Source organism: Rhinoderma darwinii, chromosome 13, assembly GCF_050947455.1.
Source record: "Rhinoderma darwinii isolate aRhiDar2 chromosome 13, aRhiDar2.hap1, whole genome shotgun sequence".
NCBI lineage: Eukaryota > Metazoa > Chordata > Amphibia > Anura > Rhinodermatidae > Rhinoderma > Rhinoderma darwinii.
In genome coordinates this window covers 14072951-14100917 of record NC_134699.1, presented here as the reverse complement: position 1 = coordinate 14100917, position 27967 = coordinate 14072951, and the positions used below count along the sequence as shown (strand labels likewise).

Here is a 27967-nt window from a genome sequence, read left to right as displayed (position 1 = left end):
TATGTCGGCACATATGAAACGTTGACAGCAGCATTTTATCTTGGGTAATAGCCGCAGCCGGGGTAGAGCCGGGTAGTGGGTACTGTGACAATCTCATCTAGGAAGACATCATATCAATCCAATCAATCAGATGCCGGGTTAACTATGTTTTTATATCTATGGACATGTTATATGAAAAACTAACCAATGTAATTGAAACCAAATTGAAATGTAATTGGGGACAAAGAAGACCACCACGATCAGAACAGCATAGCCCAGTCCACTGGTCTGCAGAACAAAACTGCCCATAGACATTAGATCAGTAGTCCGCAACCTTCTGCACTCCAGCTGTTGTGAAACTACATTTCCCAGCATCCCGACAACATTTGGCTGGAATAATCAAGCATTTGGCTGTCAAGGCATGCTGGGAGTTGTAGTTTTAGTGTGCAGAATATTTCTGACTCCTGCATTAGATGATATTTATCAGCGAGATCCACAATCTAGTGTTTATGGCATCTGGCAGACCATCGCCCTAAGGACTGACATCTGGGGGAAACATGGACTGGATAGGCTGGAACTTATGGAGATAAGCGGCTGCCAGGCCCTTTTGGCGCCACTTATCCCAGCTCAACTGAATTATCATACGATTCAGACCAAGCTGAAAATGCATGTTATAGGTAGAGTCAGGGCTGGTAGTTGCTTAATGTCTATGCGCTTACTTGCCTGCGGTAACCAAATGAAGTGCTGTCTGATAAACATCGAGAACGGTCATTAAAATACTGTCAAATAATTCTAATCGTCATTACTTGAGAGTAAAATTTCAAGTCATAGATGGAAGAACTCTGTCCCATGGTTTGCAGAGGCTCTCTGGACGATGGAGGAGATTTTTCACATGGACCTGGCATCCATAGACTGCGGAATATATTGTAGGACTGGTACCAATTCAATAGGGTCCATGTTCCTCATAGTATTAGTGAGTTCACGAGACGAGCGGATGGCGGATTTACTAAAATATAGTAATTTGGTACATTTCTCCTATATTTCCAGCAGGTTATCTCTACAACTAAACAGTCTCTGGCCAAAGCTACCCATACCAAGGTTCCATGGGAAAAGGTGTAGGGCACCATGTCACCAGGCCCTCGCTACAGGTAACTCTTACATAAAGCCGTATATGGGAAGACAATAAACCGGTTCATCAGCCAATGATATACTGTTCCTAATTGAGGTTTCAGTTTCCCCCCTTGCTATCCTGACCGAAGTTAAGGAGGTGTATGGGATCTGGATTGGCTTGGCGGTTACATGGCCTTCACTTTTATCTGCTTCATTTTCATTTGCTTTTTCTCCATCTTCTTCTGGTCTCGGCGCTGAGCGGCTTCCTAAATGAGAAAGAGAAAAGGGGAATGTATTGAAGGGTTTACTGTAGCCTGCGCTTTAACAACAATCACCCCATAGATGTAAAAGAGGATTAATGAAGAGCACCCCCGTGTGGCCGGGTCTGAAATATCACTTTTGAAATGCAGCATTCACTATTGTTCAGTATATAGAATTTTTGGTGGATAACAGGATATTTACAGATGTCTGATAGGGTCCCAGCCCTGCAATCCACACCTTCCGAGAACGGGTAACCAAATCCAACAGGGAATGAATGGAGAAGTGGCTGCGCACTCTTTCTATCGATTCCTATGGGAGTTACGGAAACAGCCAAGTACGCCGTGTACTCCATTCACCCCACGCATGGATGAGGCAGCCGTCCTCAACAGGCAGGATGGGGGTCGTGCAACACCTCTCCCCGTGACCGGCATCTATCAGATATTTATGGCATATGCCGTGGATAAATGTCTAAGGCCACATGCACACGACCATAGTTTTTATCCAGAATATCCGTAATTGCGGAAGCGTTTTCTTGCAACGAGAGGATTTCCCAAAAAAGTGGCGCCTGAGCGATCATGTGACCTTTTCAAGGGGTTGGGACATGTTGGTGACATTTGTAGCCTCCCTTTTTGCGATCTGTAAATACTACGAATCGTATTTGGGACAGCGTGCCGGATATGCGGATGACTACGGATCCGTATTTGCGGACAGTAAAAAAACACTACGGTCATGCACATGAGGCCTAAGATGGGAATAACCCTTTAAGTGCATAGGGACTGGTAGAACTTTAGAAAAAGATGTTTAACCCTCACAACGAACCTCCAGCCGGCGCTGCTTGTCAGGATCCTCCTCATTCATGATGCGCTCTTTCTCGGCTCTCTTCTTCTCCTCGCGTCGGGTCTGCGCGGCTTCTTGGCGCTGCACATGTGTAAGCTTCAGGAAGTTCTCCTCAACGCGGGCGCGGTTCTTATCAGCTTTTTGCTTCCCCTGAAATTTAAGGGGGACAGGGCGTTAAAATCAAGTACGTCATGGGGAAAGCAGGGTGGTACATAACATGGAAGGAGTTTCAGAAGAAAACTAAACCTGGAATAAACCCACCTCTCTGTTCAGACGGAACTTCTTTACTTTGTCGATGCTGTAAATCACCATGTTCATCAGCGACAGAAGAGCTTCCATATCCTTTACTGATGCGTTTCCTGCTCCAGGCACTAAGATGTGGAGATGGAAAAGATCAGGTGCTTCCCCCTAAGATTTCTACCACTCTCTTACTTGTTTAGCACACGTTATACTTACCATTAAATGTAAACAGAAGAGTCTTCTTGGTGTCCGGCAGTTTGAGGGGCTGACCCTCCCTGAAAAAGACAAATGGAATAAGAAAATAACTAAATATAAAGGCTCCTGATCGCATTTGCGTGCCGCAGATTGGTGACAGAGGTAGCCCCCTCCCTCGGTAAACCGCTTAGAAGCTGTGGTCGCTATTGACCGTGGCATCTAAGGGGTTAAACTGTTGCGATGGAAGGAAACTTTGATAGCGACTGTTAGTGCAGGATCCTGGCAATCATAAGGCACCCGCTCCAGCCCACGCTGGACACCTGTGCAGGACTTAGACTAGACCGCAGCAAAAAAGGCGAATTGGTGGTCATTAACGGGTTAAAGGGGTATCGCATAATCAAAGCATAATAAAAAGTTCTGCAACTTTCTAATATACTTTGTGTTTCAATTCCTCACCGTTTTCAAGATCTCTGCTTACGGTTTGTGAATGAAAACATTCTTTTTTTTTTTACACGCAGAAGCTCCAAAACCCATACAGAACTAATGCTTCACACAGCTGAGAGTTTGCTGCACTTGTATCCAGTCTAGGCAATCCTCTGGTAGTCTCAGAACTCTCTCCCGTCCTGATAGCTTGCTACAATGTATTAGCGTAGGTAAAATGAATTCACCAGGGGTCACGGCTGCTTAGTTCACAGAGGATTGTCTAGACTGGATACAACTGAAGCAAACTCTCAGCTGTGAGAAGTTATTCGGCGTGTACCGTTTTTTCAGCCTCAGGATGCTCTACAACATAAAAACCTTTTTAAATTCCTTCTCATTTTTAAGATCTCTGCTTGCTGTCAGTGTATACCTATTCTAATGACAGCAAGCAGAGATCTTCAAAATGAGAAGGAATTTAAAAAATGGTTTTGATTTTGTAGAACAGGGAACCAGTGCATTTATTCAGCGTGGAATACTTACTCTTGCATAACCTTTGGACCAGAAAATTGGTCCGAGAATTGGATGGATTCAATCTTATCAGCATAATGTGTTAGGTAATGAACCATCTGCAGAGAAGAGATGACAGACGATGAGGATTCAGCAGACGCAGCTCAACAGGGACGATCATTGGATGTAGAACGGCCTTACCTTGGTGTCCAAGACACCATCTGTCACCTCCCCCATCTCCGACAGGATGGCCAGGGACTCCGGGAGACCTAGCTTGGCCGCAGACTTGGGTTTGTCACTGCAAAACTCGCTCTGCACACAGGAAACAGACACGAAAAGATGAATCGTTCAATACCTAGAAGCAGAAGTCCAGGCTACGTCTCTTGACCCACTTACCAAGTCCTGCATCTCTTTCTGCAGCCGAGCCAGGGTCTTCCGAGTCCCCACAGCAAACACATACGTGTCCATGTCCTCCTCATTCATTGTCACTTTTATTTGCTGCAAGAAGACGTGTAGAGTAGTGACAGAGGGAAAGAGTCAGGATTTGTATGGATAAAGGAACTCGGACGGAACAAGCTTCAAATTACTTAACCGTTTTTACGGCTTTCACCATACAGTAAAAATGACATGTTAACTTTATTCTACCGGTAAATACGATTACAGCGATACCAAAATTATGTTGTTTTTTATTATGTTTTACAAGGAAGAAACGGATTGTTAAAAATAAAATGTGTTTTGTCGCCACATTCGGAGAGCCAAAACGTTTTTATTTTTCCATCGATTGAGCGGTATGAGGGCTTATTTTTTTTTGCAGGACGAGCTGTAGTTTCTATTGGTATCATTTTGAGCTACGTGAGACTTTTTGATCATTCATTTTTCATGGCGTTCAACGTGCGGGTTAAATAATGGTATATTGTAACAGTTTGGACTTTTACGGACGCGGCGATACCTATTTTGTTACATTACTTTAGAGAAATAAATGGGACGTTTTTTGATTTTTTTTACACTGCTAAAAAAAAAAGTTATTAAACTTTTTTATTGCAGTATATTGTCATTTTTACAGCCCAGGGGATGAAGAAAGGCAGTCCTAGGGCCTTCATTAGGCCCCTGGGCTGCCATGACAACCATCGGCACACCCTTAATCACGTTGTGAGCTGTCAGAGGGGGGGTGCCCCCCTCTTTTTAACGTCTTAGATGCTACGATCGTGATTGATCGTAGCATGTAAGTAGTTAAATGGCGAGGAACAGCGATCGCTGTTCCTGGCCATTAGTCCCGGGGTGTCAGCTGTAATACACAGCTGGCACTCGCTTCATATGGAGCGGGCTCAGCGGGTGAGCACGCTCCAATCATCACCTCCCCACCACAATAGTACGTTGTGGTGCGGATAGGGGCTATAGGGGCTTCACCGCCATAGACTTTGATATGAACTAGATAGGTCAGATGTCTGATAGGTTTCCAGTCCAGGCCTCCAATAGAGAAGTAGCGGTAACCACAGCAGTCCCTCGGATCTTGCCGTATCTCAGTCTTATTAATAGAGAGTGACCAAGCAAGACAGTCAATTCTCTATAGAGAGTGGGCACCAGGCATGGTGGGGTGTCCCAGCAGTCAGACCTCCACTGTGGCTCAGGCCTCATGCACACATCCTTGTCCTTTTATATGGCCGCAAAAAACAAACGGAACACGAATGGCTTTTGCGGTCCATTTTTTTTAACAGAATGGGCGAGACAGATCCACAAAAACTGACAGGGATAGGACCTGCTCTGAATATTGCGGATAGGGCACACAGATGCGCCAAAAATACGGACGTGTGCATGGCCCATCAGAAATAAGTGGTCCAGTGCGCTATCCGTTAAAAAAAACAAAAAACACCTAATAGCACACTGAAGAATTTAACAGATGTTTGCATGAGCCCTTGGAATCGGTGCTTCTGTGGCGGTTGTAAAACTACAACTCCCAACATGCCCAGACAACCTGTGCACGATCTCTAGGGAATGCTCAAAGCTGTGGCTTAAAATATGCTGGTGAACTACACGACATCTGACGTAGATCAACATATGGAAATTGTAATTGATAAATGTACTAATACACCTTAAATAATTGCACATTAGCAGAGCCACCCATCGGATCCATGCCCTCAGCTAATGTACTTTTGCTATTGTTCACTTACCACTTGGTCACAAGTCGGACGCATCATACGTGCCAAGACATTCAGCAAATCCTGGCGTTTCAAAAACTGGAAATGTAAAAATAAAGAACTGTTAAAACCCTCATGTATGAGGAGATAACATAGCGAACACAAAGTGAGGGGTCAGTCTTACAGCCGCATACAGGAGAAGAGGAAATTAGAGAGACAGTGACTTATAAGCACCGAACCGGTCACTGCCATAAGTTGAACGGGTTTACTGACCGGAATAGCGCTGTCTCGCTGATTCCAGCACGGTTTTTCTTTTTTTCCTGGACCCCCGCGTTTCAGAGATATGGCCCACTGTTGTGTTGGCTCCCTATAGGATATTTTTCTGTGATTACCCAACAGGGAGTGAACTACCCTCAAGCTGCCTCGCGCTGATTGGTCAACATCAGAAGCAGTGAAGCTAGCGCCACCCTGTTGGCTAATTTCATCAAATTAGCATAGAGGGAGCCAACACAACAGTGGGCCATATCTCTGGAGTGGAGGGGTCTAGGAGAAAAAGAAAAACAGCGCTGGAAACAGGGAGACCGCGCTATTTAGGTCAGTTAACCAGTTCAACTTATATGACCTAGTGACAGCTCCTCTTTAAATAGGGGCACCTAACTAAGCTAACTGACAGACTCCCCTATAAACATGCATGCGCTGATCAGATGATAAGTGGCCGCCAGACACCACCCACTTCTTTTCAAATGAATATCTTCTGGGTATTGATCGCACCTTGAGTTGAATGAGCATGCCCTCGCAGCACAGACGTCCCGAGCACCAGAGGTTGTAGATGTGTTCGTTCTCCTGGTTCAGCTTCCCAGTGCTCACAGCGTCCTTACTTGTCCCGTCATCCCCTGCAATAAGACAGCGAACATTATGCTAGTTTATCAAAAGCTAGACTTTGAAGTCATCAGGTAATACATGGTGGGCCTGGCTAATACCAGGTGGTCCTGAACACCCCCTGTGGCGAAACCGGGTCAGTGGGGGTCGGTTTAAGCCAAGAGAATGTGGGCGATAGATTCAGGCGACACAGATTAACAGGGGACAAGCCACAGCGGCGCGTTTATTAACAGGGACAGACACACACAGAACCAATGCATCGCTGCTTCTCCCCTCTGGGCTGGATGGGACAGGCTACCTCACTATGGGGTCTCTCCACTGTACCTTTCATCCTTTGGGGTGTCTCCAGATCCTCCTTAGTTAGATGGGACTCCAGCACTTGTCCTCTGTTACTGTCCCTAGGTCAGGTACCATCTCTGAGGTAGACAGCCCCTGCCTGCAGCTCACACTGCTATCTCATCCTCTCCTGGGCAGCAACTCACTCAGTTCTCCTCCAGCACAGCTATATCCCTCACTCAGGAAACAGGACCCCTCCTTTTTCTTATTTACATTACACATGTTCCCTCTCTCAGCCTGTGACTCATTCTCCTTCAGTATAAGTTTAACCCTAGAGAGGGAGGACAGTGAAGCAGCACTGAATACAATATAATATAAAACAACTGGTTATCAAACATAACGTAATGCAGTTTTAGGGGACATATCCCCATCTAGCACCGGGCGCCATCTAAGCTATGGCACCCGGATGGCGGGAGTGCGACGGTTTGCGGCAGGCTTAACCTTTATCTGGGTACAATGCCTGTAACCGTCACCCGTTCCGCCACACCCCCCAATGACCTTCATACGCTCAATAGGGCATACAGAGAGGTCCTGAGCTGATAGCATAACCCCTTTAAAGTGTGACACTTACCCACAAGTGAGAAGTTACTTTCCAACAGTTCACGGTGAGAGTTGAACCAGGCATGTGCCAGGCGGCTGTTCTTATTCTTCCCAATAATGTAGTTCATGATGTATGCCAGGAGCCCGGTCACCATGAGAATCTCCATGTAATAACTCTCCCAGCTGTTCTGTAGATGGGCAGGGACCTGGAACAGAGTGATCAAATATAGCATGAAGTTAAGGAAAAATGACAACGCCGCCTATATACGTGGCGGAGGATGCCCTTGCGACTGGTTGAAAAAAATCCAATGGGGCCGGATATTTTGTGACAATCGCATAGCAGTAATCCCATGATTGTGAGGACTCAGCTATATCAGAGGAGGTGCTGGTGCAGAACTTACATCTACAATGGTAATGGGGTCCTTGTTTTTGATGGTGCTTCCGGAGTCTATTTTGTCTTCGTAACCTTCAAACTCTTCATCATCATATGGCTCATTATCATTGTCACTCTCCTGTGGGAAAGAAGGAAGAGATCAGCACTTCTCACAACAGGGCGGAATTAGAAAGCAGTCAGGCAGCATTAGGGAATGCTATTTTTTAATGGACATAGAAGGGCTGCGGTACGGGTCAGATAAATCCTAAAAATTCCTGCTGATGAGGCATTTCAGCAGGTCTAAGATTTAGCACGGATTACTAATCATAGTAATGAAAAAGAGTCTCTCTCCGTTTTTGTTTTTTTCCCCCCAGAAACAGCGCTACTCTTGCCGATAGGCAGCGTCTGGTATTGCAGCTCAGCTGCATTCAAGTAATTATGGCTGAGCTACAACATCAGGTACAGCCCAAAAAAATAAAATAAGAGGCAGCTTTTTTCTAATCTCATAAAACCCCTTAAAAAAATCTCCACCTAAATCTACTTTTAGAAAAATCTGATTAATACCTGAAATGGGCAATGTCATGGAGCGTTTGCTGCCAAGCTGCTTTTCCCCTTGTCTGCTGTCCGCCAAGGGACAATCCAGGTTTGAAATCAACAGAGTTATGTCTGACAATTTGGTTGCTAGGCATATTCTGCCTAACAACCACTGTTTACTTACTGGTGTTGTCAGGCAATATGCTCGTAGCAACAGGTTTAGGTCGTATTACTTCAGCACAAGGAGTGCAGTAGAGTCTCACGAGGCCTAGTTGGACACAACACGGCCCTTATCTATCTGCCTTTGCCTTATTAATACGATTCTTGTACAAATAAACATAGGTATAAGGCCTCTTTTAAATGAAAATGTCTGTCTCCCCTGCAATTCCAGAAACGGCAGGCTATCTAGCATTAAAGAGAGCTATAGCAATGTTCATCCAGATCTTCCTAGTTCAGATGGTACCGCTTTGAGACCTGTATAGGGGAGCAAGCAATACGGCCATGAGCCCTTACTTGTCCTTCAGTGTCCAGTTCAAACTCCTCCTGTCCCTCCACCTCCACTGTGGCTTCCTCGTCATCCTCCTCCTCTTCCTCATCAGGCGGGTGTTGAAGGTGCTGGTGAGGAGGGTGTTCTGTGGTGGCCTCCTCCGCTGTATCTTCAAACTCTGCAAAGTCATTGTCATCATATTCAGTCACATCATCGCCATCATCAAACTCCTGGAACTTGGCACTGCAGCTGGCGATCAGGACGAGGAGGAGAGTGACCAGCAGGCGAGGAGAGGGCAACATCTTCTCTAAATCACTTTGAACGGAAAGAACAGGACCAGATCATTAAATACGCCCAGTAAAGAAAACCAAAAAGTTATGCAACTTTCTAATACACTTTGTGAATCAATTCCTTACCATTTTCAAGATCACTGCTTGCTGTTGGTGAATATCAACATTGTTTATATCAAAAGGCCGAAAATGTAATGAGCATGTCCAACTATGGCTTATTACAGCATATCAGAGCTCTCTTGTAAAAAAAAGTCCATTCACTGACAGAATGCAGGGATCCTGAAACCGGTGAGAAACTGATGCACACTATATAAGATGCAGAACTTTTCAATGTATACATAGAAGCATTAAAAAGGGTCATTTCGAATTTCATACAGTACTTGTCAATTCCATACCCCCACCCCGGCTAGATTTAAGGGGGTTGTCTCATTGAGGACAACCCCTTACGGAGTTGGTGCAGTGATCAGTTGTTCAGCGCAAGTTCGACTCCCGATATCCAAAAGCAAACAGATAATTTTGGGGGTAAGCCTCAGCCAACCAGACATTTCTCCTGCAGCGCCTACTGCAGGGGAAATGTAGTATTACATGGAAGCCATTCAGATAAATGGACATCCATGTAAAACATGCACGGTTTAGGTCTGCCCGGTCATGTATTATATGGTCGGCACCTTATAATACATTTCCCCTGCAGCGTCTCAGGGATACCAGCGGATGGCCAGGCCGGCTTTAATATAAAAAAAAAAAAAGGGGAAAGGCCTCTTTAAGAAACAAGGAGACAAAGTGTTAATCCCTCGCTGCACTATAATCGGTTTATGAGAAAATCCTTTTGTGTCTCGCAGTGTCCTACATAACTCCCATACATCATTGTTTATATACAGGGATCTAGAGAGGTTCTCATCCATCGTATTGGGAGGACGTCAGATTACTAGATTATTCTTGTATTATTAGCGGTAAAGGAAGGAGGACGCAGTAAATCCCGACCTAACGCACGTTTTTCAGCAAAAGACTGACAGTTCAGAACAAAGAATACGCAAATTAAATCACGACTATATGAGAAACACAGCAGAAACGGCTGCACGTAAGGAACACGTCTGATCATCTCAGTGGTCACCAACCTGTGTCAAAACTACAACTCCCAGCATGCCCTGACAGCCGCAGTTGGAGATTAGTGGTTTTACATAATCCGAACATTCTTGCATTACTAATAATGATCTGTGCACCCGGGCGTGTTCCTCAAGAACGTTGCCAAGGTCAAAAATTTGGAAGAATCCGTGCAGAGCAGGTTAATGTTCAATATACAGCATTTGTCTTCTAATCTCCTTATCGCTGCAAACTCCTTATACTCAGGATTATAAGGAGATCAGACAGCGATGGAATATCTAGCGATATGCCCTACCTGTAATCTAATCTGTATAGGTCATAAACAAGTCAAATGACAGCGGGGGGGGGGGGGGGGGGGGGGGGGGTTGGTGCAATGATTTGAGTCCGTGGAGCAAGATTGTAAAAGAAAGGGGGACGGGAGCTTTTCTATGTTTTCAGTGAGCGCCAGGCTGACACTATGACTGCACCCAGGGGTTCGGTTAGGGTGAGTGCGGGGCGAGTTCATTAGGACATAAACCGGGTGAAGAAATGGTGTTGGGTAAGGGAGGCAGTGGAACTGGTTCCCGGTGTTAGATCTCACATAAAAGGGGTCAGTGACCAAAACAGGAGAGTAGCTGTCCAGCTGAATGACTGACAGGAGACAGGTGGTACCAGTACATGACCCATATTTAATACGTATCCGTGCCGCTCCATACTCCCGATTACTAGTCCTATATACAAGCGTAATGACCTACTAACCGGCAGATACAGAATAAATTCTCATACCAATGACGCTTTCCACTCCTTTAGATCCCCTCTATGCGTTACTAAGAGCGGCTCTGGCGGACCAGGCCCATCCATGTATTACATGGTTAACCATTCAATGAATGGCCAGACACAGTTTGCCCCAGTGAGGACAACCGAGGCCGGCTTCTATATAAAAAGGGGTTGCCTTCATCTCTTGATAGATACTTTATCATCTATTTCAGAGATCTCCGACTTGTGGCTTAGCAACTACAACTCCCAGCATGCAGCTGTCAAAGCATGTCGGGAGTTGTAGTTTCACTGCAGAGCCACAGGTCGGAGACCTTTGATCTATGTCATCAGACCTTGGATTAGAATATGGCAGGGACTATGCTGCAAGGGACTATATTGCAGGGACTATGCTGTAGATCAGCCAGTTAGAAGACTCCCCGAGTTATTTTAACTCTTACATGGCCAGCAATAAGAACTTTCATCATTTAGATCATCTATAAAATAAGTTTAAAGGACTTAATCAGATTGATCAAGAACCTCACACATATAGATATTATTGTTTACCGTCACCAATAGGAAAAAAATCACTTATAGGACAGATATAGTATAATTCTGTGTTGAAACTGGACACAGATACAATACAGTAGATAGCAAGTGGTTGTTAAACTACAAGTCCCAGCATGCCCTGACAGCCTGCAGCTGTCAGTTGTAGTTTTACAATAGTGGACGGCCACAGCTTGCAGATTTATGTATTAAAATAACATTATGACTGTCACAAACCAATAACTAGTCCTGATACATCAACACAAGGAGAATGGGGCTTCCCGATAACCCACAAATGTCCTCCCGACATCCTATGCAAACCCCCCCAGAACCATACCAGACTTCTCCGGGTATCCGTACCTCCACTTCTCACCTCTCCTGCTAAGTGTAGGCCGCGGCGGAAGTGACGTAGGCTGGGATAGCCCGGGTGAGCATACAGCCCATACTTACGTCACTTCCGGGACAAAACGGAAGTAACCGCGATCCAGACAGGCTGAGGAACAGGGGGTGTGTATTGTGTCAGTCAATGTGTATATGTGTTGTCACTGGTCCAGTCACTGCCGCGTGTGTGTGGTTATTGTGTATACGACTAGCTACATGGAACCGCTGGCCCCCTTCCCCAGCTGAGGTACTGAAAGTCACAGCATGCTCATATAGATAGTGTTATGGGACTGGGACTTACAGTTCCCCGAGTAGCACTGAATGGAGGGGGTCTATCTATCTCTCTAGTCTGTCTCTCTCATATGTGTCTCTCTCATATGTCTCTCTCTCTCTCATATGTCTCTCTCTCTCTCTCATATGTCTCTCTCTCTCATATGTCTCTCTCTCTCTCATATGTCTCTCTCTCATATGTGTCTCTCTCTCTCTCTCTCTCATATGTGTGTCTCTCTCTCTCATATGTCTCTCTCTCTCTCTCTCTCATATGTGTGTCTCTCTCTCTCATATGTCTCTCTCTCTCTCTCTCTCTCTCTCTCATATGTGTGTCTCTCTCTCGTATGTGTGTCTCTCTCTCTCGTGTGTGTGTCTCTCTATCTCTCGTGTGTGTCTCTCTCATATGTGTGTCTCTCTCTCTCTCTCTATATTGAGATGTAATGTAAAGTCAGATATTTTATATTTTGCAGGTTCTAGTTTATGGCATCTGACAAATCTTTTACCATACAGAGGACCCCATGTCTTTTCTCGTAAGTACGTCCATACACGGTGCGTGTTCAGGGAGCGATCGTTGCAGCATTTCACGAGGGAAACCAAATAGAAAGAAACACAAGACATTTTTATTTACTGTTTCTTAAAGTTTGTTCAGGAGGTTTTTTGTATTTTTTGCCTCCAGATCCATTAATAACAAGTGGGCTTCGCAATTATGTGTTTTTTCAGAAATCTCTCCACTTCCCTCCTCAGTGAACTGCTGACCTGCGCGCCGATGTCAGCGAGCACCCTTGGGAGGGAAGTGGAGAGATTTTTTTTTAAAACCTATAATTGCGAAGCCCACTTGTTCTTAATGAATAGCGCCGGGCTCCCACGGGTCGGACGCGGTGCGTAAAAATCACGCAGCGTGTCCAACCTGGAACCGGCAGTGCATTCCGTCTGAAAGTCGCGCCACATCGTCCCAGGAGGCCGGACTGCAGGAAGAAGGAGGGCGTTCTGGGTAAGTATGATTTTTGTTTTCTTCCCTAGTTGCGATTTTATCGATGTGATTACGCCGCAAAAGTCGCAAAACTTGGCTTTCTGTTGCAGGCGTTGCATCCACATTGAATTCGATGGGGAAAACCCGCAACAGGGAATCAACAAAAACGTAGCATAAATTGACATACTGCAGGATTATGTTCCGCACCGCAGGTCAATTTTCTGCAGCAATTCCGTTATGTGTGAACGAGCCCTTACGGGTGAAGTCGCACGCGGCAGATTTTGTTGTAGAAACTTTCTGCAACTAGAAATTCCATTCATAGAAATGGAACTGGCAGAAATCCATGCACCTGCTGCGGAAACAGCCCCATTCAGATTAATGGAACTGATTTCAGTCGCAGAAAATTTCTGCAACAAAATTTGCTGCGTGTGACTGCACCCTAAAGACCAAAAAAAATAATAATCCCGGACAACGCCTTTAAAGTGAATCTTCGCGTTTTAACGTCATGTTATTTTTGGTCTGAACTTTCTGTGCTGATTAATTTCTTAATATATCTTTATAAAGGTCGGAGTTCCGTTTTTCCAAGCTCCAAATCCCCTGTATAAGCATAAGCATAAACGTTAAAGTTCTTGCTACCTGCAGCCACCACTAGAGGGAGCTTGAGTGTTTACTGCATACTGTTAATATTGTGTTCAATGGCAAGCTCCCCCTAGTGGTGGCTGTTGTCAACCACAATTGTATCACTGTATTTTGATAAATTCTGCAACTTACTAATTTACTTTAAAGGGAATGTATCGCTAGAATTTTTTTAATTTTTTTTTCAGTTAAACAGTTAGTATATAAGTGATTTACACATTGTTTTTTAATTTATTCACAAGTCAGGAAATATTATAAATTAGATTCTATTTCAATGTGCTGGCCACTAGAGGGAGCAGTTCCCAAAACTGCAGCATGGTCACTGCGGTAAAGCAAACTCATTGATTTTATGTTGCAAATTTGGGGTGGACACACTCTCCTCTAGCGTCCTCACACAATCCCCCCTCCCTTCTTCTGGCTAGTGCCAGGAGAAGGAGGGGTTTGAATGTCTCTCCTCTTCCTTGCGCCTTCGCTTCGTTGAACATATAGCCTGAAGCCGCGGCCGGAATTTGTCATCTTACTGTCCGTCAGCGGTTTCCGGTCCACATGAAAATGGCGCCGGATTTCGCTCTACGAACGAGCTTCGTTTTGGTCTGTGTGGGAGCGGCGCATGCTTCTGAGAATGGAACGGCTCCCGTTCGCATTCTATATGGGGTTGTATGTTCCGTATAGCATCTCTGTATGTGTCGTTAATCGACACATACAGAGATGAAAAAAAAAAATGGCAGCCCCCATAGAGAAGTAAAAGTAAGAATACAGTAAAAAATGAGAACACAAATAAATAAAATTTTTGTTAATATTATATTAAAAGCAATATAATTAAAAAAAATTAAATAAAATCCTGACACCTTCCCTTTAAGATTGAGTTCCTAATTTTAAAATCTCTGCTTGCTGTCATTGTAAATGTTCTGGTTTAGAATGACTGACAGACCTAATACTTCTCACAACTGGGGGTCTGCCAGAATTTATTTTCAACTGGCGCTGTTTCTGTAAGAAAGCAGTCATGTTTTTCTAATATCATGCAACCCCTTTAAACTCCGGCTGCATGTGACGCCCGTTTGGTCATGTCATATAATCACGTCACTGCATCGGCCCGGGCACCTTATCTCTTGTTAATTTCGGACATTCTTTTTTTCTTTATCTCCACAGCGTTGGGTTTCAGACAGGATCCTGGTTGATGGTTTGAGGGAGTTGGAGTTTTTCGGAGGTACGTCAGGTTTATCGCTACTATACGTAGAATATTCCCCTTTTACTATTGTAGCCACTATACTCCATGCAAAGCTAATGCACTGTCATGTAAGGTGCAGGGCCGAAGGAGGCGGGGCATGAGTCTTTGATTTTCTTTGAATACCTGTGTCATGCTCCGCCCCCTCAGCGTTGCACTAGTCATAACACAGTGTATCTGTTTTGCCCGGAATATTGCTTTAACCCATTTAAAGATACAGTATAATACTATATTTACAATATCGCTCTCATTTGAGCAGTTCTACCAAGGAAGCGGGCATTTAAAGGAAAACTCCACTTTTCTACAATATTTACATCAATAAATCTAGTTGAAATGTTGAATAATTCTGCAAATACTTTCCTTTTACTTATCTATCTTCAGTTTCTCGGTTATCAAGTTTTATTCTCTGTTCACACACAAACCTGTTTTAAAAATTCCACTGGGTTCCTGTGACCAGAGAGCAGTGGATTGTGGGAGCTCGGGGGACAAAATACAATTAGAGGTCAGCTGTTGCGTCACATGACTGTCTGTGGAGCGCTGATAAACTGCATGCAGGCGTCCAGGTGAAATCAGATGAATTTTAACTTTTCACTTTGGGTGTGAATGGAGAAGAAAATGACCTATAGGTCAAAATCATTGCAAAGTATGGGAATGCATTTACAATGTTGTACAGGAGGAGTTTTCCTTTAACTCGGCAGTTGTGTCCTATTCTTGTGCTGTTATAAGCTGAGCGGATCCTCCTCTTCCCCCCCAGACTCGCACTTAGGGGACTCTCGAAGGAAAGTAAGTGAGACGTCCTGTCTGTCTGTGCTGCATGGAGGCATTATGACGCGAGGCAGAGTTTTATCCCCAGCACCCTGGTCGAGCTCAAGGCCTAAACCTTACAAGTGTCATTCTGTATGATCAAGTTGATGATATGTACAATGTACGGTCTCTCCGCAGTCTTCATAGCTCTTACTATTTCCTTACGATGTCCGTGAGTCCGAAACAGAAAATATATATTTTTTTCTTTTTGATTGTTATAACCGGACTTTATTACAGGGGTCGTCTGGTTTAGAAAAACATCCCCATTAGGGATTTCGGAGATAATAGAGGGTGGTCCTCAATCGGGACCGCCATCAATTACCTGGATCAGAATGCAGAATGCAAACGCTGCCTCTCATTCTGGAGGACCAATCCTGTCCATGCATTACAAGGAACTTCCATTGATTTTAATGGCCACTGTGTAATGCTTATTTTTCCCTCTGGGGGTGCTGCAGGGGAAGAGCACATTTGCTGTCAGGTTCCCTGCTGATTTTAGCTCATCGCCTCAGTAGCAGAACATCATGTTGTTTTTAGGAGAACCTTCTCACAAAAAAGAATTCTCAAAAGCAGACAAGCCCCTAAGGTGTGTCTTATATGGGGGTTGTCTTCTATGTAGTTCATATACCCTAAGACAGGGATTGACCTAATAGGACGGCCCTTTTAATGAAGACCAATTAGAAAGGGTTCTCGAGAGATATATATATATATATATATATAATTATTTTTTTTTCCTGTTAAAGGGACTGTTTATTTTCCATCTCGTACCTTGTACATATCATTGAATTGATTGTCTTTGTTTTTTACTTTACTGTCCTTTCAGCAATGTCTTTATATTGTAAGGCGGAGTTGATTTATTGTTGACTTTGGGTGGAGTCCTGAATTCTGGGAACATTAAATCTGACTCCTGGAGCTCAGGTGAACTGCGGGATATAATGAGTTAATAGAAAATTCAATGTTGATATGAGAAAGAATGGAACGCCTGTTTAATGATCCACGGCGGGTCCCTTGTAAGGTTTGCCATAGACCAAGCTGCTGGGATGAGACTATGGCGCTCACACAAGTTCTGCCTGTACTGTAGTGTTATGACGTCTGGCATTTCATTATCATGATCACATTCAGCATCTCCGATCTCTCGGGTATCGATGTCTTCATCTAGCGCTCACATGTCCTTCCAGGGTGGGAAAGGTTTCCTTAGGACACGGGGTTAGATTATTTTTGGCCACCTATACCCACAAGGAGTCGTCTAGGGTTATAAAAAAAACACACCATGGCTGCTTTCTTCCAAAAACAGCGCTACACCTGTCTACAGGGTGTGTGTGGTATTGCAGCTTTGCTCCATTGAAGTGAATTCCGCTGAGCTGCAATACCAGGCACAATCCAAGTGTGGCGCTGTTTTTGAAAGAAAGTAGCCATGTTTTTCTAATCCTGGACGACTCCTTTAAAGTTGTGTAACACTTGCGCTTTGGTTTAGTACTTGAGCGAAGCCTCAGACTGGTATGAGAGTTGTGTTAAAGTACAGGGGGGCAAAGTCCCTTTTAGGCTGGGTTCACACGTGGCGGAATTTCACTTAAATTCCGCTGCGGACACTCCGCAGCGTTAATCCGCAGCGGAGCCGTTTGTCCATTGACTTCCACTTTAATTTAGCAGTGTTCGTTTAGACGATGCGTAAAATTCCGCTGCGGAGCATAGGCTGCGGAGCGGAATTTGGTGTCCGCAGCATGCTCTGTCTGTTGCGGAGCAGTGGCGGACTCATGGCGGAATTTCTCCATTGACTTCAATGGAGATTCTAAGTTCCGCAATGAAGTCCGCAGCTGTCATGCACATGTTATGTGTGCTGCGGATGCGTCTTGCTTTTTTAACTTGACATTTCTTCATTCTGGCTGGACCTATGTATTTCTAGGTCTACAGCCAGACTGAGGAAGTCAATGGGGCTCCCGTAATGACGGGAGCGTTGCTAGGAGACGTCTGTAAATAGTCACTGTCCAGGGTGCTGAAAGAGTTAAGCGATCGGCAGTAACTGTTTCTGCACCCGGGACAGTGACTACCGATCCCAATATACAGCAACCTGTAAAAAAATATAAGTTCATACTTACCGAGAACTCCCTGCTTCTGTCTCCAGTCCGGCCTCCCAGGATGACGTTTCAGTCTAAGTGACGGCTGCAGCCAATCACAGGCCAAGCACAGGCTGCAGCGGTCACATGGACTGGCGCGTCATCCAGGGAGGTCGGGCTGGATGCCGAAAGAGGGACGCGTCACCAAGACAACGGCCGGTAAGTATGAAATTCGTTTACTTTCACTAGGGAAAGTGCTGTCCCTTCTCTCTATCCTGCACTAGTCCGCAGCAGCTAGTCCGCATCAATTTTCTGCACATTTTGGGCAGATCCGCAGCCGTAATCCGCAACCCGGATTAGGTGCGGCATTGATGCGGACAGTTGCGGAGGAAATCCGCCACGTGTGGCCATGCCCTAACTTGTATTTCCAATAAATCTTATTGATTCAGGCTAAAGGGAGGCTCTAAGTTAGAAAACCAATTTTCATGTACCCTATTAGGGGATTCTAGGTTAATAGAGGGGTCCCCTGTTTGGGATCCTTATTTATAAGCCAGAGCTTCTTGCAATACACGACAGGTCTCTGTTACACGGACAGATCTTTGATTTCAGTGGAACAGTGTAATGTGTAATTTCACCTGTGGTGGCGCTGCAGGGGAATTGAACACTTGCAACCAGGTTCCTCTATTGAGTACAGCTGATCGCTAGGGATTCCAGCAGTGGGATCCCCTGTGATCAGCTTATAATTGGGGGTCCCTGGTAACAAAAAGGGATAGTAAAAAAAGAACAAGATTTTTAAAATGATATAGTCTATCCTGTGGATGGTGCTTACCTGCTATTCATTTTCTTTAGTAGTCTGACTCCGGCTACATTTTATCTTCTCCATTAATGCAAAGTGACTCCAGCGCGTATAAGGGTGTTTTCTGATATTCTCGGCCTGCCGCTCTCCACCGTGCTTTACACTGCAGCTCTGCTTGTACATGACACAATAATATGGAACCATATAAAGGAATTGTGTGCGTGTTTCTGTATACGTGTGTGAAGCATGTATTGCAGCGCAGTCTTTTTAGGCAAAAATGGGGTTAATGGATTTTTAGGAAAAACGTTCCAGATTATTTTAATGAAACGTAATAGATTGGCTAATGTGGGGGTGTTTGTGTGTATACCTCACCCTAAGGCCTCATTTACACGAGCGTATTATACGCGCGTGCGACGCGCGTGCTTTTCACGCGTGTCGTACGCACCTATAATAGTCTATGGGGCTGTTTAGACGATGCGTGAATTTTGCGCTGCGTGAGTGCGTTGCGTAAAACTCACGACATGTTCTATATTCTTGCGTTTTTCACGCAACACGCACCCATTGACTTCAATGGGTGCGTGAAAACAACGCATGCCACACTGACGGTCCTGCGTTGCATGCGCGAAAATCACGCAAGAGCTGTCAAACTCCTGAATGTAAACAGAAAAGCACCACGTGCTTTTCTGGTTACAAACATCCAAACGGAGTGTCAAATTCGAGATGAGCGCACCGAACTTCACCGGGTTCGGCCAAACTCGTTTTGACCGAAACCGGTAAAAAATGTTCGGGTACGCGACGTCAGGAGACAGTCACTGTCCACGGTGCTGAAAGCGTTAAACTGGTTCAGCACCATGGACAGTGACTTCCGCTCCGAAAATCCATGAACCTGTAAAAAAAAAAAGACGTTCTGACTTACCGATAACTCCGGTCCGACCTCCCGGGATGACAGTTCAGTCCAAATGACAGCTGCAGCCAATCACAGGCCAAGCACAGGCTGCAGCCAATCACAGGCTGCAGCGGTCTCATGGACTGCGGCGTCATCCTGGGAGGTGGGGCCGGATGGCAAGAGAGGGACGCGTCACCAAGGCAACGGCCGGGAGCCCGGACTGGGGGAAGCAGGAAGTTCTTGGTAAGTATGAAAGTCTTTTTATTTTCACAGGTTGGTGTATATTGTGTTCGGCATTCACTGTCGAGGGTGCTGAAAGAGTTACTGCCGATCAGTTAGCTCTTTCAGCACCTTGGACAGTGACGGGCCTCGACTACCTCATCTCTATGATGGCGGCTGCGTGAAAATCACGCAGCCGCGCATCATGACACACGGAGCTGTCAAATGCCTTTTGCGCGTTTAAAACGCAACAAGGCTGCGTATACGCAGTGCATACGCCATGCATACGCGCGCAAAACGCAGCGTTTTTTGCGCGCGCAAAACGCATACGCTCGTGTAAATGAGGCCTAAGGCCCCATGCACACGATCGTAAATCTCGTCCGTAATTACGGACCCATTCATTTTTATGGCCGACGGACGCCTTCCGTAAACAATAGGACATGTCCTATTTTTTTATTTTATGGACCGTGCTCCCATACTTTATATTGGGAGCTCGACCCGCAAATGTGGATGGCTGTCCGCGGCCGGCCGCGCCCATAATCACGAATTGTAATTATGACCGTAGAATTCATCCGTAATTATGGTCTGTAATTACAGACCCGTTCACTTCTTTTGACCACGGACACCTTCCCGTATATTTACGGGAGGGTATCCGTGCCTTAGAAAGGCTCAGCAAAAGATAGGACATGTCCTATTTTTTACGTTTTATGGACCGTGCTCCTATACTATATGGGAGCATGGTCCGCAGATGCGGGTAGCTGCCAGCGGCCGACAGTACCTGTAGTCAGGGGCCTAAGATCTAAGTATATAGTAATTACCAATAATGATGGTGTAACGGGTGAGGGTATATGATATTGTTGGCCATAATGGAATCAGCCTGTACACAACAGAACACCCCTGAGCACTCAAAGTACTAAGTACAGCAGTAATACTCGCTGCTCCTACCACCATTCATAGTGTAAAGTGACACTCTTAGGCCCTTTCCACACGGCGGATATTTTGTGGTGGATTCCGCCGCAAAATTCCACTTCCCATTCATTTCAGTGGGAGCCGGACGCTACTTTTTCCCGCTAGCTGATTTTTTTTTTTTCAGCTAGCGTGGAAAAGAATCGTCCTGCCTGATCTTTGGGCGGATTCCGCCCGAACCTCCCATTGATGATGTTGGGAGGAGGAATGTTCCTGCCGATGGCAGGAATAATTCCGTGGCCGATTTTGCGGCAGGATCCGCCGTGTGAACAGACCCTTATTGTCTTCCTGGGAAACCCTAACTAGGTTGAACAGATCCCTGGTTAGGAAACACTGAACTAGACACAAAATAAGAAAAACAGATCAGTCAACAGCATCTTGCTGTCGGTTTCCATGTAGGAGAATTTATTTATCACTTTACAATAAATGCAGTTAGATTACAGATCCTTTTTCTTTCTTCTTTTTGGCTAAGGATATCATAGTTTGTTATCCATTTTGGACAAACTACCCCTGTTATGTGAGGAAGGCAAGAGGGCTTAATTGGAAGAAGCAGCGTTTCTAACAGTGCAGAGTATTTCAGCAGATAAATACTGATGTTATATAAAGGAGTGGCACAGGGAATGCGTAACTATGACAGGGCTCTATTGTGACGTGACAAAGGATGGTGAAAAGTGAGAGCTCCCTTCAGCAGCACAGAGCATTTCAGCAGATGAATACTGATTTTTGTAGGAAGGAGTTGTTCAAGAATGTTGCTTTGTAGAAAGCAGGGACATGGATTCTGGGAGCTCTGTGAGTCTTGCATGTCTGCGTGGTGAACTGATAGGAGGTGGGTTGTGTACCTTCTTTGATTTACTGCATGTGTATCCTCGCGACCCGTTTCTTACGTGGTCGGTTCTCCGTAAGATTGTAAACATAAAACATCCTATATAGAAGTGACACATATTTTCAGGAGCATTACTTTACGGGGTGAGTCTTGTATACCTTCTTATGGCTACCGATTCTGATTGGTTGCGTTTGGTTTAAAGCATGTGTATTGGTCCCTGTTTTTGTGTTTGGGTATATAGGACTTGTAAGGGTATATCTACCTTCCAGGACCATTTTACAGTTTTTAAATAGATATAATCTACATGAATACATTACATTTCTTATCTCGTACTGATCCTAAGTTACAGCTTGTATTATACTCCAGAGCTGCGCTCTCTATTCTGCTGGAAACAGAATTTAGGATTCTGTGAGGACACCCCTTAATAACTTGGCTCCGCTCCTATGATGCAGGGGGAGGGTTGGCTCTTGCTACGTTTTATCATTGTAGAGTGCCTGGTGTAAAGATGCCACTTCCCATAATGTAAATCACCAGAACAAGACGCTGAACAAGCAGGAGATGCTGGAACAGTTGAGCTCTGAATCTTGCAGAATTATGTATGCAGCTCAGGGCTATAACACAGACTGTACATGTCGCTCCCATTAACTACATGTTGCCCATCCTGAGCTACAGCAAAACGCATCTTCTAATCCATGGACACGTTTTAATCCTCATTCCATTATTACGGCATCTTAATTCATGGAATATCATATTGTCGTTGACATTTTTATATATTTTTTTTTTTCTCAGAACTGATAATATTTACATTTTTTAAGTCGTTCTCATGTAGTTAATAACTATGTCATACATCCTCACCTGCCTGACATCATACGTCTCCAGCCATTTACATCCCACGAGTCTAATGGCCTCATGTTCTTTGTGCTTCACCACCAGACGGATGAAGCAGCCAGCGTCGAGTCTATAGCCTCCTGTCGCGGTCCGGACACCATGGGGATATATACACCGGACAATAATTGCTATGATTTGCTCACTGTCATAGGTAAGATGGGCAGGGCGGGGGAGGGTACTGACGGTTCTTGCTTTTCACTTTATATCCCATAAACTAATACTAGGATTTGTTTATCAGAATATTTCTCTTTTTTCTTATTTGATTATGTTGCTGGTTAAAAAGGAGAATAGACCAATCAAAAAAGGTCATTAATCATATCTAAATTCCTTTAATCTGGCATCTGATAATCCAGAAAGTCTACTTTTATATTCATTTGTTTATTGGTGTTTACTTTTATTTTATTTTTTTTATAATTTTAGGAAAAGGCTTTGAGGACCTGATGACAGTCAATTTAGCGCGTTATAAGCCATCTGGAGAATATGTTTGTATCAGAAGGGTTAATATGGAGTCCTGCACCAATGACATGGTTGCTTTCCTGCAGGTAAGGTGTACACACGTTAGTGTAGACAGGGATTTACGTGACGGGTAGGATGGTGACAAGCGCGAGGACTCAAGTGAAAGAAGCAGGGTTCCTAACAGCACAGAGTATTTTAGCAGATAATTAGTGATTAAGCTGGAGCTCCAGGGGTAAATGATAGCTAGGACAGGGCTACATGTGGCAGTGCCATGATGTGAGAAATGGAATGGTGACAAGTTAGTGAGCAATGGAAGAATTGTCCTCAGCAGCACAGAGTATTTCAGCACACCAATAGTGATGTAGGACGAGCTCCAGAGGTAATTGATAGCTAGGACATGGCTATATGTGGCAGTGTCATCATGTGAGAAATAGAATGGTGACAAGTGAGAGCGCTGGGAGAAGCAGTGTCCATGGCAGAACAGAGTATTTAAGCGGATACATACAGAATTTTTTGTTGTTGTAGAAAACGGTTCAAGATTTGATTGGTAGAAAGGACAGGGCTGCGTGTGACATTGGAACAGTGTTATGGATCTGAAAAAGTGAATTTGGGCAAGTGGGAGGTCACATAGAGACCAAAGTAAATGAGCAGTGATGCGAAGCTCTTGTCAACCTGTATGTGCGGACAGCCTAATCCCATAGCTGTGGATTACCGGTAAATTTCTCCGTCCATTAACCTTGTCTCTTCTTCGCAGACTGAACTCCACGTGTCCAAGCTGTTCAATCACCCCAACATCCTCCCTTCCAGAGCTACATTCATTTCTGATAACGAGCTGTGGGTGGTCACCCCGTTTATGGCTTATGGTGAGTAGAATGAGACGCAAATGTGACGGCGCAATGAAGCAGCCATGAGGTTCATTCATGAGGACCAGTCCGCTCCTGTAATGTCAGGGTTTATTTTGCCTGCTAAAGGGGTTGCCCACTCAGGACAGCCTCTTTTCATATGACCCATTAATGCATATGGACTTCATAGAAGGACTGTATTAGACAGTGGTATAAAAGAGGTGGTCACAGCCGCACCCCTGTTACTTACATCACTGTCAATCAGAAGGGGACGTTGAAATGATTTAGAAAGTCTGAAAATGGATTTTGAAAAATGGATGCAAGAAATTTAAAACTGGCGGATTTGTGGAGGGATTAACATGCCCTAAATCATTACCGGTACAGGTGGAGGAGTATTCATTGCTACAAGTTTCTGACTATGCCGGTTATTGATTTTCTTACAGGATCGGCCAAAGATCTGATCTGCACACACTTCACGGACGGCATGAGTGAGCTGGCAATCGCTTACATCCTGCTGGGAGTGCTGAAAGCCCTGGATTATATTCATCACATGGGATATGTGCACAGGTATTTTTAGAAAACCTTAAAGGGGTTGTCCCAAGATTAAATGTTATTCCCTAACCCCAGGATAGGTGATAACATGCTGACCGATGATGGGCCGTTAAAATGTTTTATAAAAGTGTAAAAAGAAAAGTTTTTAAAATGGGGTGACTTATTGGGGGTTCCTAATATATAAGGCCCTCAAAGCCACTTCAGAACTGAACTGGTCCCTGAAAAAAATCGCCTTTTGAAATTTTCTTGAAAATGTCAGAAATTGCAGCTAAAGTTCTAAGCCTTGTAACGTCCTAGAAAAATAAGGACGTGAAAAAAAACGATGCAAACATAAAGCAGATGTGGGATATTTGAAATGGTAACTATTTTGTGTGGTATTACTATCTTTTACAACTAGATACATTTACATTTAGAAAAATGCAAATTTTTGCCACATAAAGTGACACATGTCAGATTTGAAAAAAATCATCTGTGTCCACAAGGCCAAAACAAGGCTGAGTCCTGAAGAGGTTAACTGACTACATGACTACAGCGGGTTGCTTGCATGCTTCTTGCCTTGAGTTGTTTGGTCTGCTGTAAATTCTCAGAATTCATTGTTGAACCTCTTCCCCTTAGGAGTGTGAAGGCCAGTCACATCCTGATCTCTGTGGATGGTAAAGTTTATCTTTCAGGTCTGCGCAGCATTCTTAGTATGATAAACCACGGGCAGCGTGTTAAAGTTGTGCACGACTTTCCCAAGCACAGCTCCAGGGTCCTCCCATGGCTTAGCCCAGAGGTCTTGCAGCAGGTAAGCGGATAGCACATTTTTATCAGGTGGCCTATTTTCCTATCTTATTGTGCATTGATATGTTTCGATTTTTATTCATCTATATATATATTTTTTATATCCAAGAACTTACAGGGATATGATGCCAAGTCTGACATCTACAGTGTAGGAATCACAGCGTGTGAATTGGCTAATGGTCATGTGCCATTTAAGGACATGCCAGCGACACAGGTAAGGAAGGAAAAGGGCTTAGAAATCAGAATTAAAGGGGCTGTCCAGGATCAGGGCAACTCCTTTAATGTCTCCTCACGGGTCCTTTCTCTTTCCCCTAGATGCTCCTGGAGAAATTGAATGGCACAGTACCCTGCCTGCTTGACACCGCTACAATCCCGGCCTCTGAACTCACCATGATGACCTCCCGCTCAGGAGCGGACTCCGGCATTGGAGAAGGGATTTCCTGTCGCCCGTCCAATGGGGAGCCAAGTATGCACCCCTACAATCGCAGCTTCTCTCCTCATTTCCACAACTTAGTGGAGCTGTGTCTGCAGAGGAACCCTGAACTGAGGTCAGTAGGGGAAGCCACATCTTATATCAGTATTACATGCATAGATCATAGGGTTTATTTACAAGTAACCGATCAAGAGCGAAAGGGAACCTGTCGATTTGAACATGCTGCCCTGTGTTATAGATCAGGAGGAGCTGAGCAGATTGATGTATAGTTCCTGGGAAAGATTCAGTAGAACTTGGAATTTATTGATTTTAAAGGGGTATTCCTACCATTAAAATTTACCACTTATCCACTGCATAGGTGATACAGTTTAGCTAGGTGGTGGTCCGATCGCTAGAAAGGGAGACACCAGTGCGGCGGTCGAGCATGTGAGCTGGCGCTCCATCGAAACTTTATGACAATAACGAAAACGGCTGAACGGAAGTGCAGTTCTAGCGATCGGTGGGGATCCTAGCCAATCTAAAATGTATCACCTAGTTAATAAATGTTTATCACTGGAATGCCCCTTTAAATCCTTTCTCATTCAGCACTTATGAGTCCAGTGGGTGGTTTTACTTTGTGATTGACAGCACGCTCATGCACAGAGAAGGGTGCCAATCACTGAGCAGGACCGCCCACTGGACTTGTATAGGGTTAAAAGTGCTGCTGTCATGAGATAGTGGTCTTTTAGCTAGAGATTCATGTGCCAGCAATGATGTTGGATGGAAGGATGGGGTTAAATTTTTACTTCTTAAACTGGTGCCATGACCTCATCTTTCTCTATTGCAGGCCGAATGCTGGCACACTGCTCAATCATTCCTTCTTCAAACAGGTAATAGCCTGGCGCTGCCTATGGGCACAACGTATGTGAAGTATTCAGACACCTGCACAAGCCAAATATACACTTAAGGGCACTGTATTAGCTTAGAAATAACTTAAGAGTCTGGCATTGGATCTCTCCCTATTGAAAACACATGCACGCTCGGCCGAAGAGAGTATGCGGGGAGTCGAGAGGAACATTGTTTGCCTGATAGCTATCGAAAGTGTATAACCAGCTTTACACAGACGTCATTTATTTCAATGAGAACTGTGCAATGCTTAATTTCCCCTGTGGTGGCGCTGCAGGGAAATTGAACACTTGTTGCTGGGTTTCTGCGCAGATTACAGTTGATCGCTTGGGGTCTCGGCAAAGGGACACTCTGTAATTGGCTTATGGGGGGGGGGCGCGCTTCTAACACGAAGTGATTACCCAAAGAAGAAAACCCCTTTAAGAGGAGATATATTTCAAATGTAAGATTTAAAAATGTTATACAAAGTTTGTCCTTTTTAATAAAAGTTTTCCAATCTCTCCCAGATAAAGCGCAGAGCGTCAGAAGCCCTCCCTGAGCTACTCCGTCCTGTGTCACCGATCACCAATTTTGAGGGAGCGAGGAACTCTGATCTCCAGGGTGTAATGGAATTGGCTTCTGATCTGGAGCACTTGGATGTGGACGATTGGGACTTTTAAGGCGAAAATAGGACTGGGCGCGGGATGGGGAGGATACAAATCCTGTTAATGTTTACACAGCATGGGCCCCATTTGGGGGTCTCACTTATTGTAGGTGCATGAGGAAACCTACCACCAAAAAGAGTGTAGACGCTGGCACTGGTGTTGGCGTCGTTCTCCTCTCACGTTAATGTGTTTCTTTTCATGGCGGCCGGCGCACTATGCTGGAAGCTGTACTATCAATGCTTAGTTAACCTGGTCAGCACTGTACAGATTTAACCCATCACTGTTTATTTACCTGTCGGGATCCAGCCACTCTTTTTCTAGAACTGCAATGACTGGACATTGGGGGCACAGACCACCCCGGTTTAGCTCAGGTGTCACAGTCCTCGGCTTGAGAATATGGCAAATACGCCTGGGAAGCCTCTTCATGGCTAGTAAGCTCCTGTAATATTTTGATAAATCCTGTTTATTTCCACAATTTTCTTGTGACACAATCATTGTCTTATAATAGCACTCGATGGGAGCAGTAATACTTGTGTGGTTTTTAAGGTGATATACATGTGATTTTTTTTTTTTTTTTTTTTAATTTTTATAGCTTTCCCACCTGAAATAACCAATAGGTTGACCTCACAACCCTGTGTGATTGCACCATAGCAGGATGACACAATGACGTTTATAGGAAAAGAGTTAATGAAATAGTGGATTAGTGTATGTTGATCTTCCAGTGGTTTCACTGGACCAAACTTGGATTATTATAGGGATCTATGGTGTAGTAAGTTTGGTTTAGTATAACCGCAGGGGTCCAGGTCTTGGAACCCATGTTATGACCCTCTAAAACTTGCCACAACTGGTGTATTAGAGAGTTGCCTTATGAGCCATTATTTATTATTACTATTAGTCACATCTAGTATAAGAGGAGGACTGCTGCTCTGCCAGGCACTATCAGCAGAATACAGGT

At 44.6% G+C, this 27967-nt stretch overlaps 3 protein-coding genes across 8 annotated transcripts in view; 2 read left to right on the top strand and 1 right to left on the bottom strand.

Annotated features, from left to right (window-relative positions):
- Positions 1-133: 133 nt before the first annotated feature.
- Positions 134-11921, bottom strand: CCDC47 (coiled-coil domain containing 47). Of its 3 annotated transcripts, none has more exons than XM_075846964.1 (13): positions 11863-11921; positions 8860-9148; positions 7841-7951; positions 7471-7645; positions 6456-6577; positions 5718-5783; positions 3946-4047; positions 3751-3861; positions 3583-3668; positions 2644-2702; positions 2449-2558; positions 2170-2337; positions 134-1355 (listed from the first exon to the last, which is right to left on the bottom strand). In XM_075846964.1, the coding sequence occupies exons 2-13, from the start codon at positions 9133-9135 to the stop codon at positions 1275-1277; spliced, it is 1467 nt and encodes a 488-aa protein (XP_075703079.1). In that variant the 5' UTR covers positions 9136-9148; positions 11863-11921; the 3' UTR covers positions 134-1274. The 3 variants fall into 3 exon arrangements, with proteins under 3 accessions (XP_075703079.1, XP_075703080.1, XP_075703081.1); XM_075846965.1 differs by having other exon boundaries at positions 11840-11897; XM_075846966.1 differs by having other exon boundaries at positions 11876-11896.
- Positions 11922-11944: 23 nt separating this feature from the next.
- Positions 11945-27487, top strand: STRADA (STE20 related adaptor alpha). 4 transcript variants are annotated; one of them, XM_075846967.1, is made up of 13 exons: positions 11945-12009; positions 12624-12683; positions 14909-14966; positions 15739-15767; positions 22463-22568; positions 22838-22959; positions 23628-23736; positions 24159-24282; positions 24883-25054; positions 25160-25264; positions 25366-25598; positions 26310-26352; positions 26875-27487. In XM_075846967.1, exons 2-13 carry the CDS (start codon positions 12672-12674, stop codon positions 27025-27027), a joined length of 1266 nt encoding a protein of 421 aa, XP_075703082.1. In that variant the 5' UTR covers positions 11945-12009; positions 12624-12671; the 3' UTR covers positions 27028-27487. The 4 variants fall into 4 exon arrangements, with proteins under 4 accessions (XP_075703082.1, XP_075703083.1, XP_075703084.1 ...); XM_075846968.1 differs by lacking the exon at positions 11945-12009 and adding an exon at positions 12025-12130; XM_075846969.1 differs by lacking the exons at positions 11945-12009; positions 12624-12683; positions 15739-15767.
- LIMD2 (LIM domain containing 2) overlaps positions 24207-27967 on the top strand; it is a 46397-nt gene continuing 42636 nt past the window's right edge. The window contains exon 1 of the mRNA XM_075846986.1: positions 24207-24282. The gene's annotated coding sequence lies outside the window, so the exon portion shown is untranslated. The remainder of the gene's footprint in view (positions 24283-27967) is intronic.

Bases quoted from the DNA above. Each gene is read 5' to 3' on its own strand.
- STRADA (XM_075846967.1), top strand. The intron at 14,967-15,738 runs GTACGTCAGGTT...CTTCCCCCCCAG, and splicing joins GGAGTTGGAGTTTTTCGGAG to ACTCGCACTTAGGGGACTCT. The intron at 24,283-24,882 runs GTATTTTTAGAA...TCTTCCCCTTAG, and splicing joins CACATGGGATATGTGCACAG to GAGTGTGAAGGCCAGTCACA.
- CCDC47 (XM_075846964.1), bottom strand. From the start codon at position 9,135: ATGTTGCCCTCTCCTCGCCTGCTGGTCACTCTCCTCCTCGTCCTGATC. The intron at 7,646-7,840 runs GTAAGTTCTGCA...ACTCTGTTCCAG, and splicing joins ACCCCATTACCATTGTAGAT to GTCCCTGCCCATCTACAGAA. The intron at 3,669-3,750 runs GTAAGGCCGTTC...TCTTCTCTGCAG, and splicing joins ATGGTGTCTTGGACACCAAG to ATGGTTCATTACCTAACACA.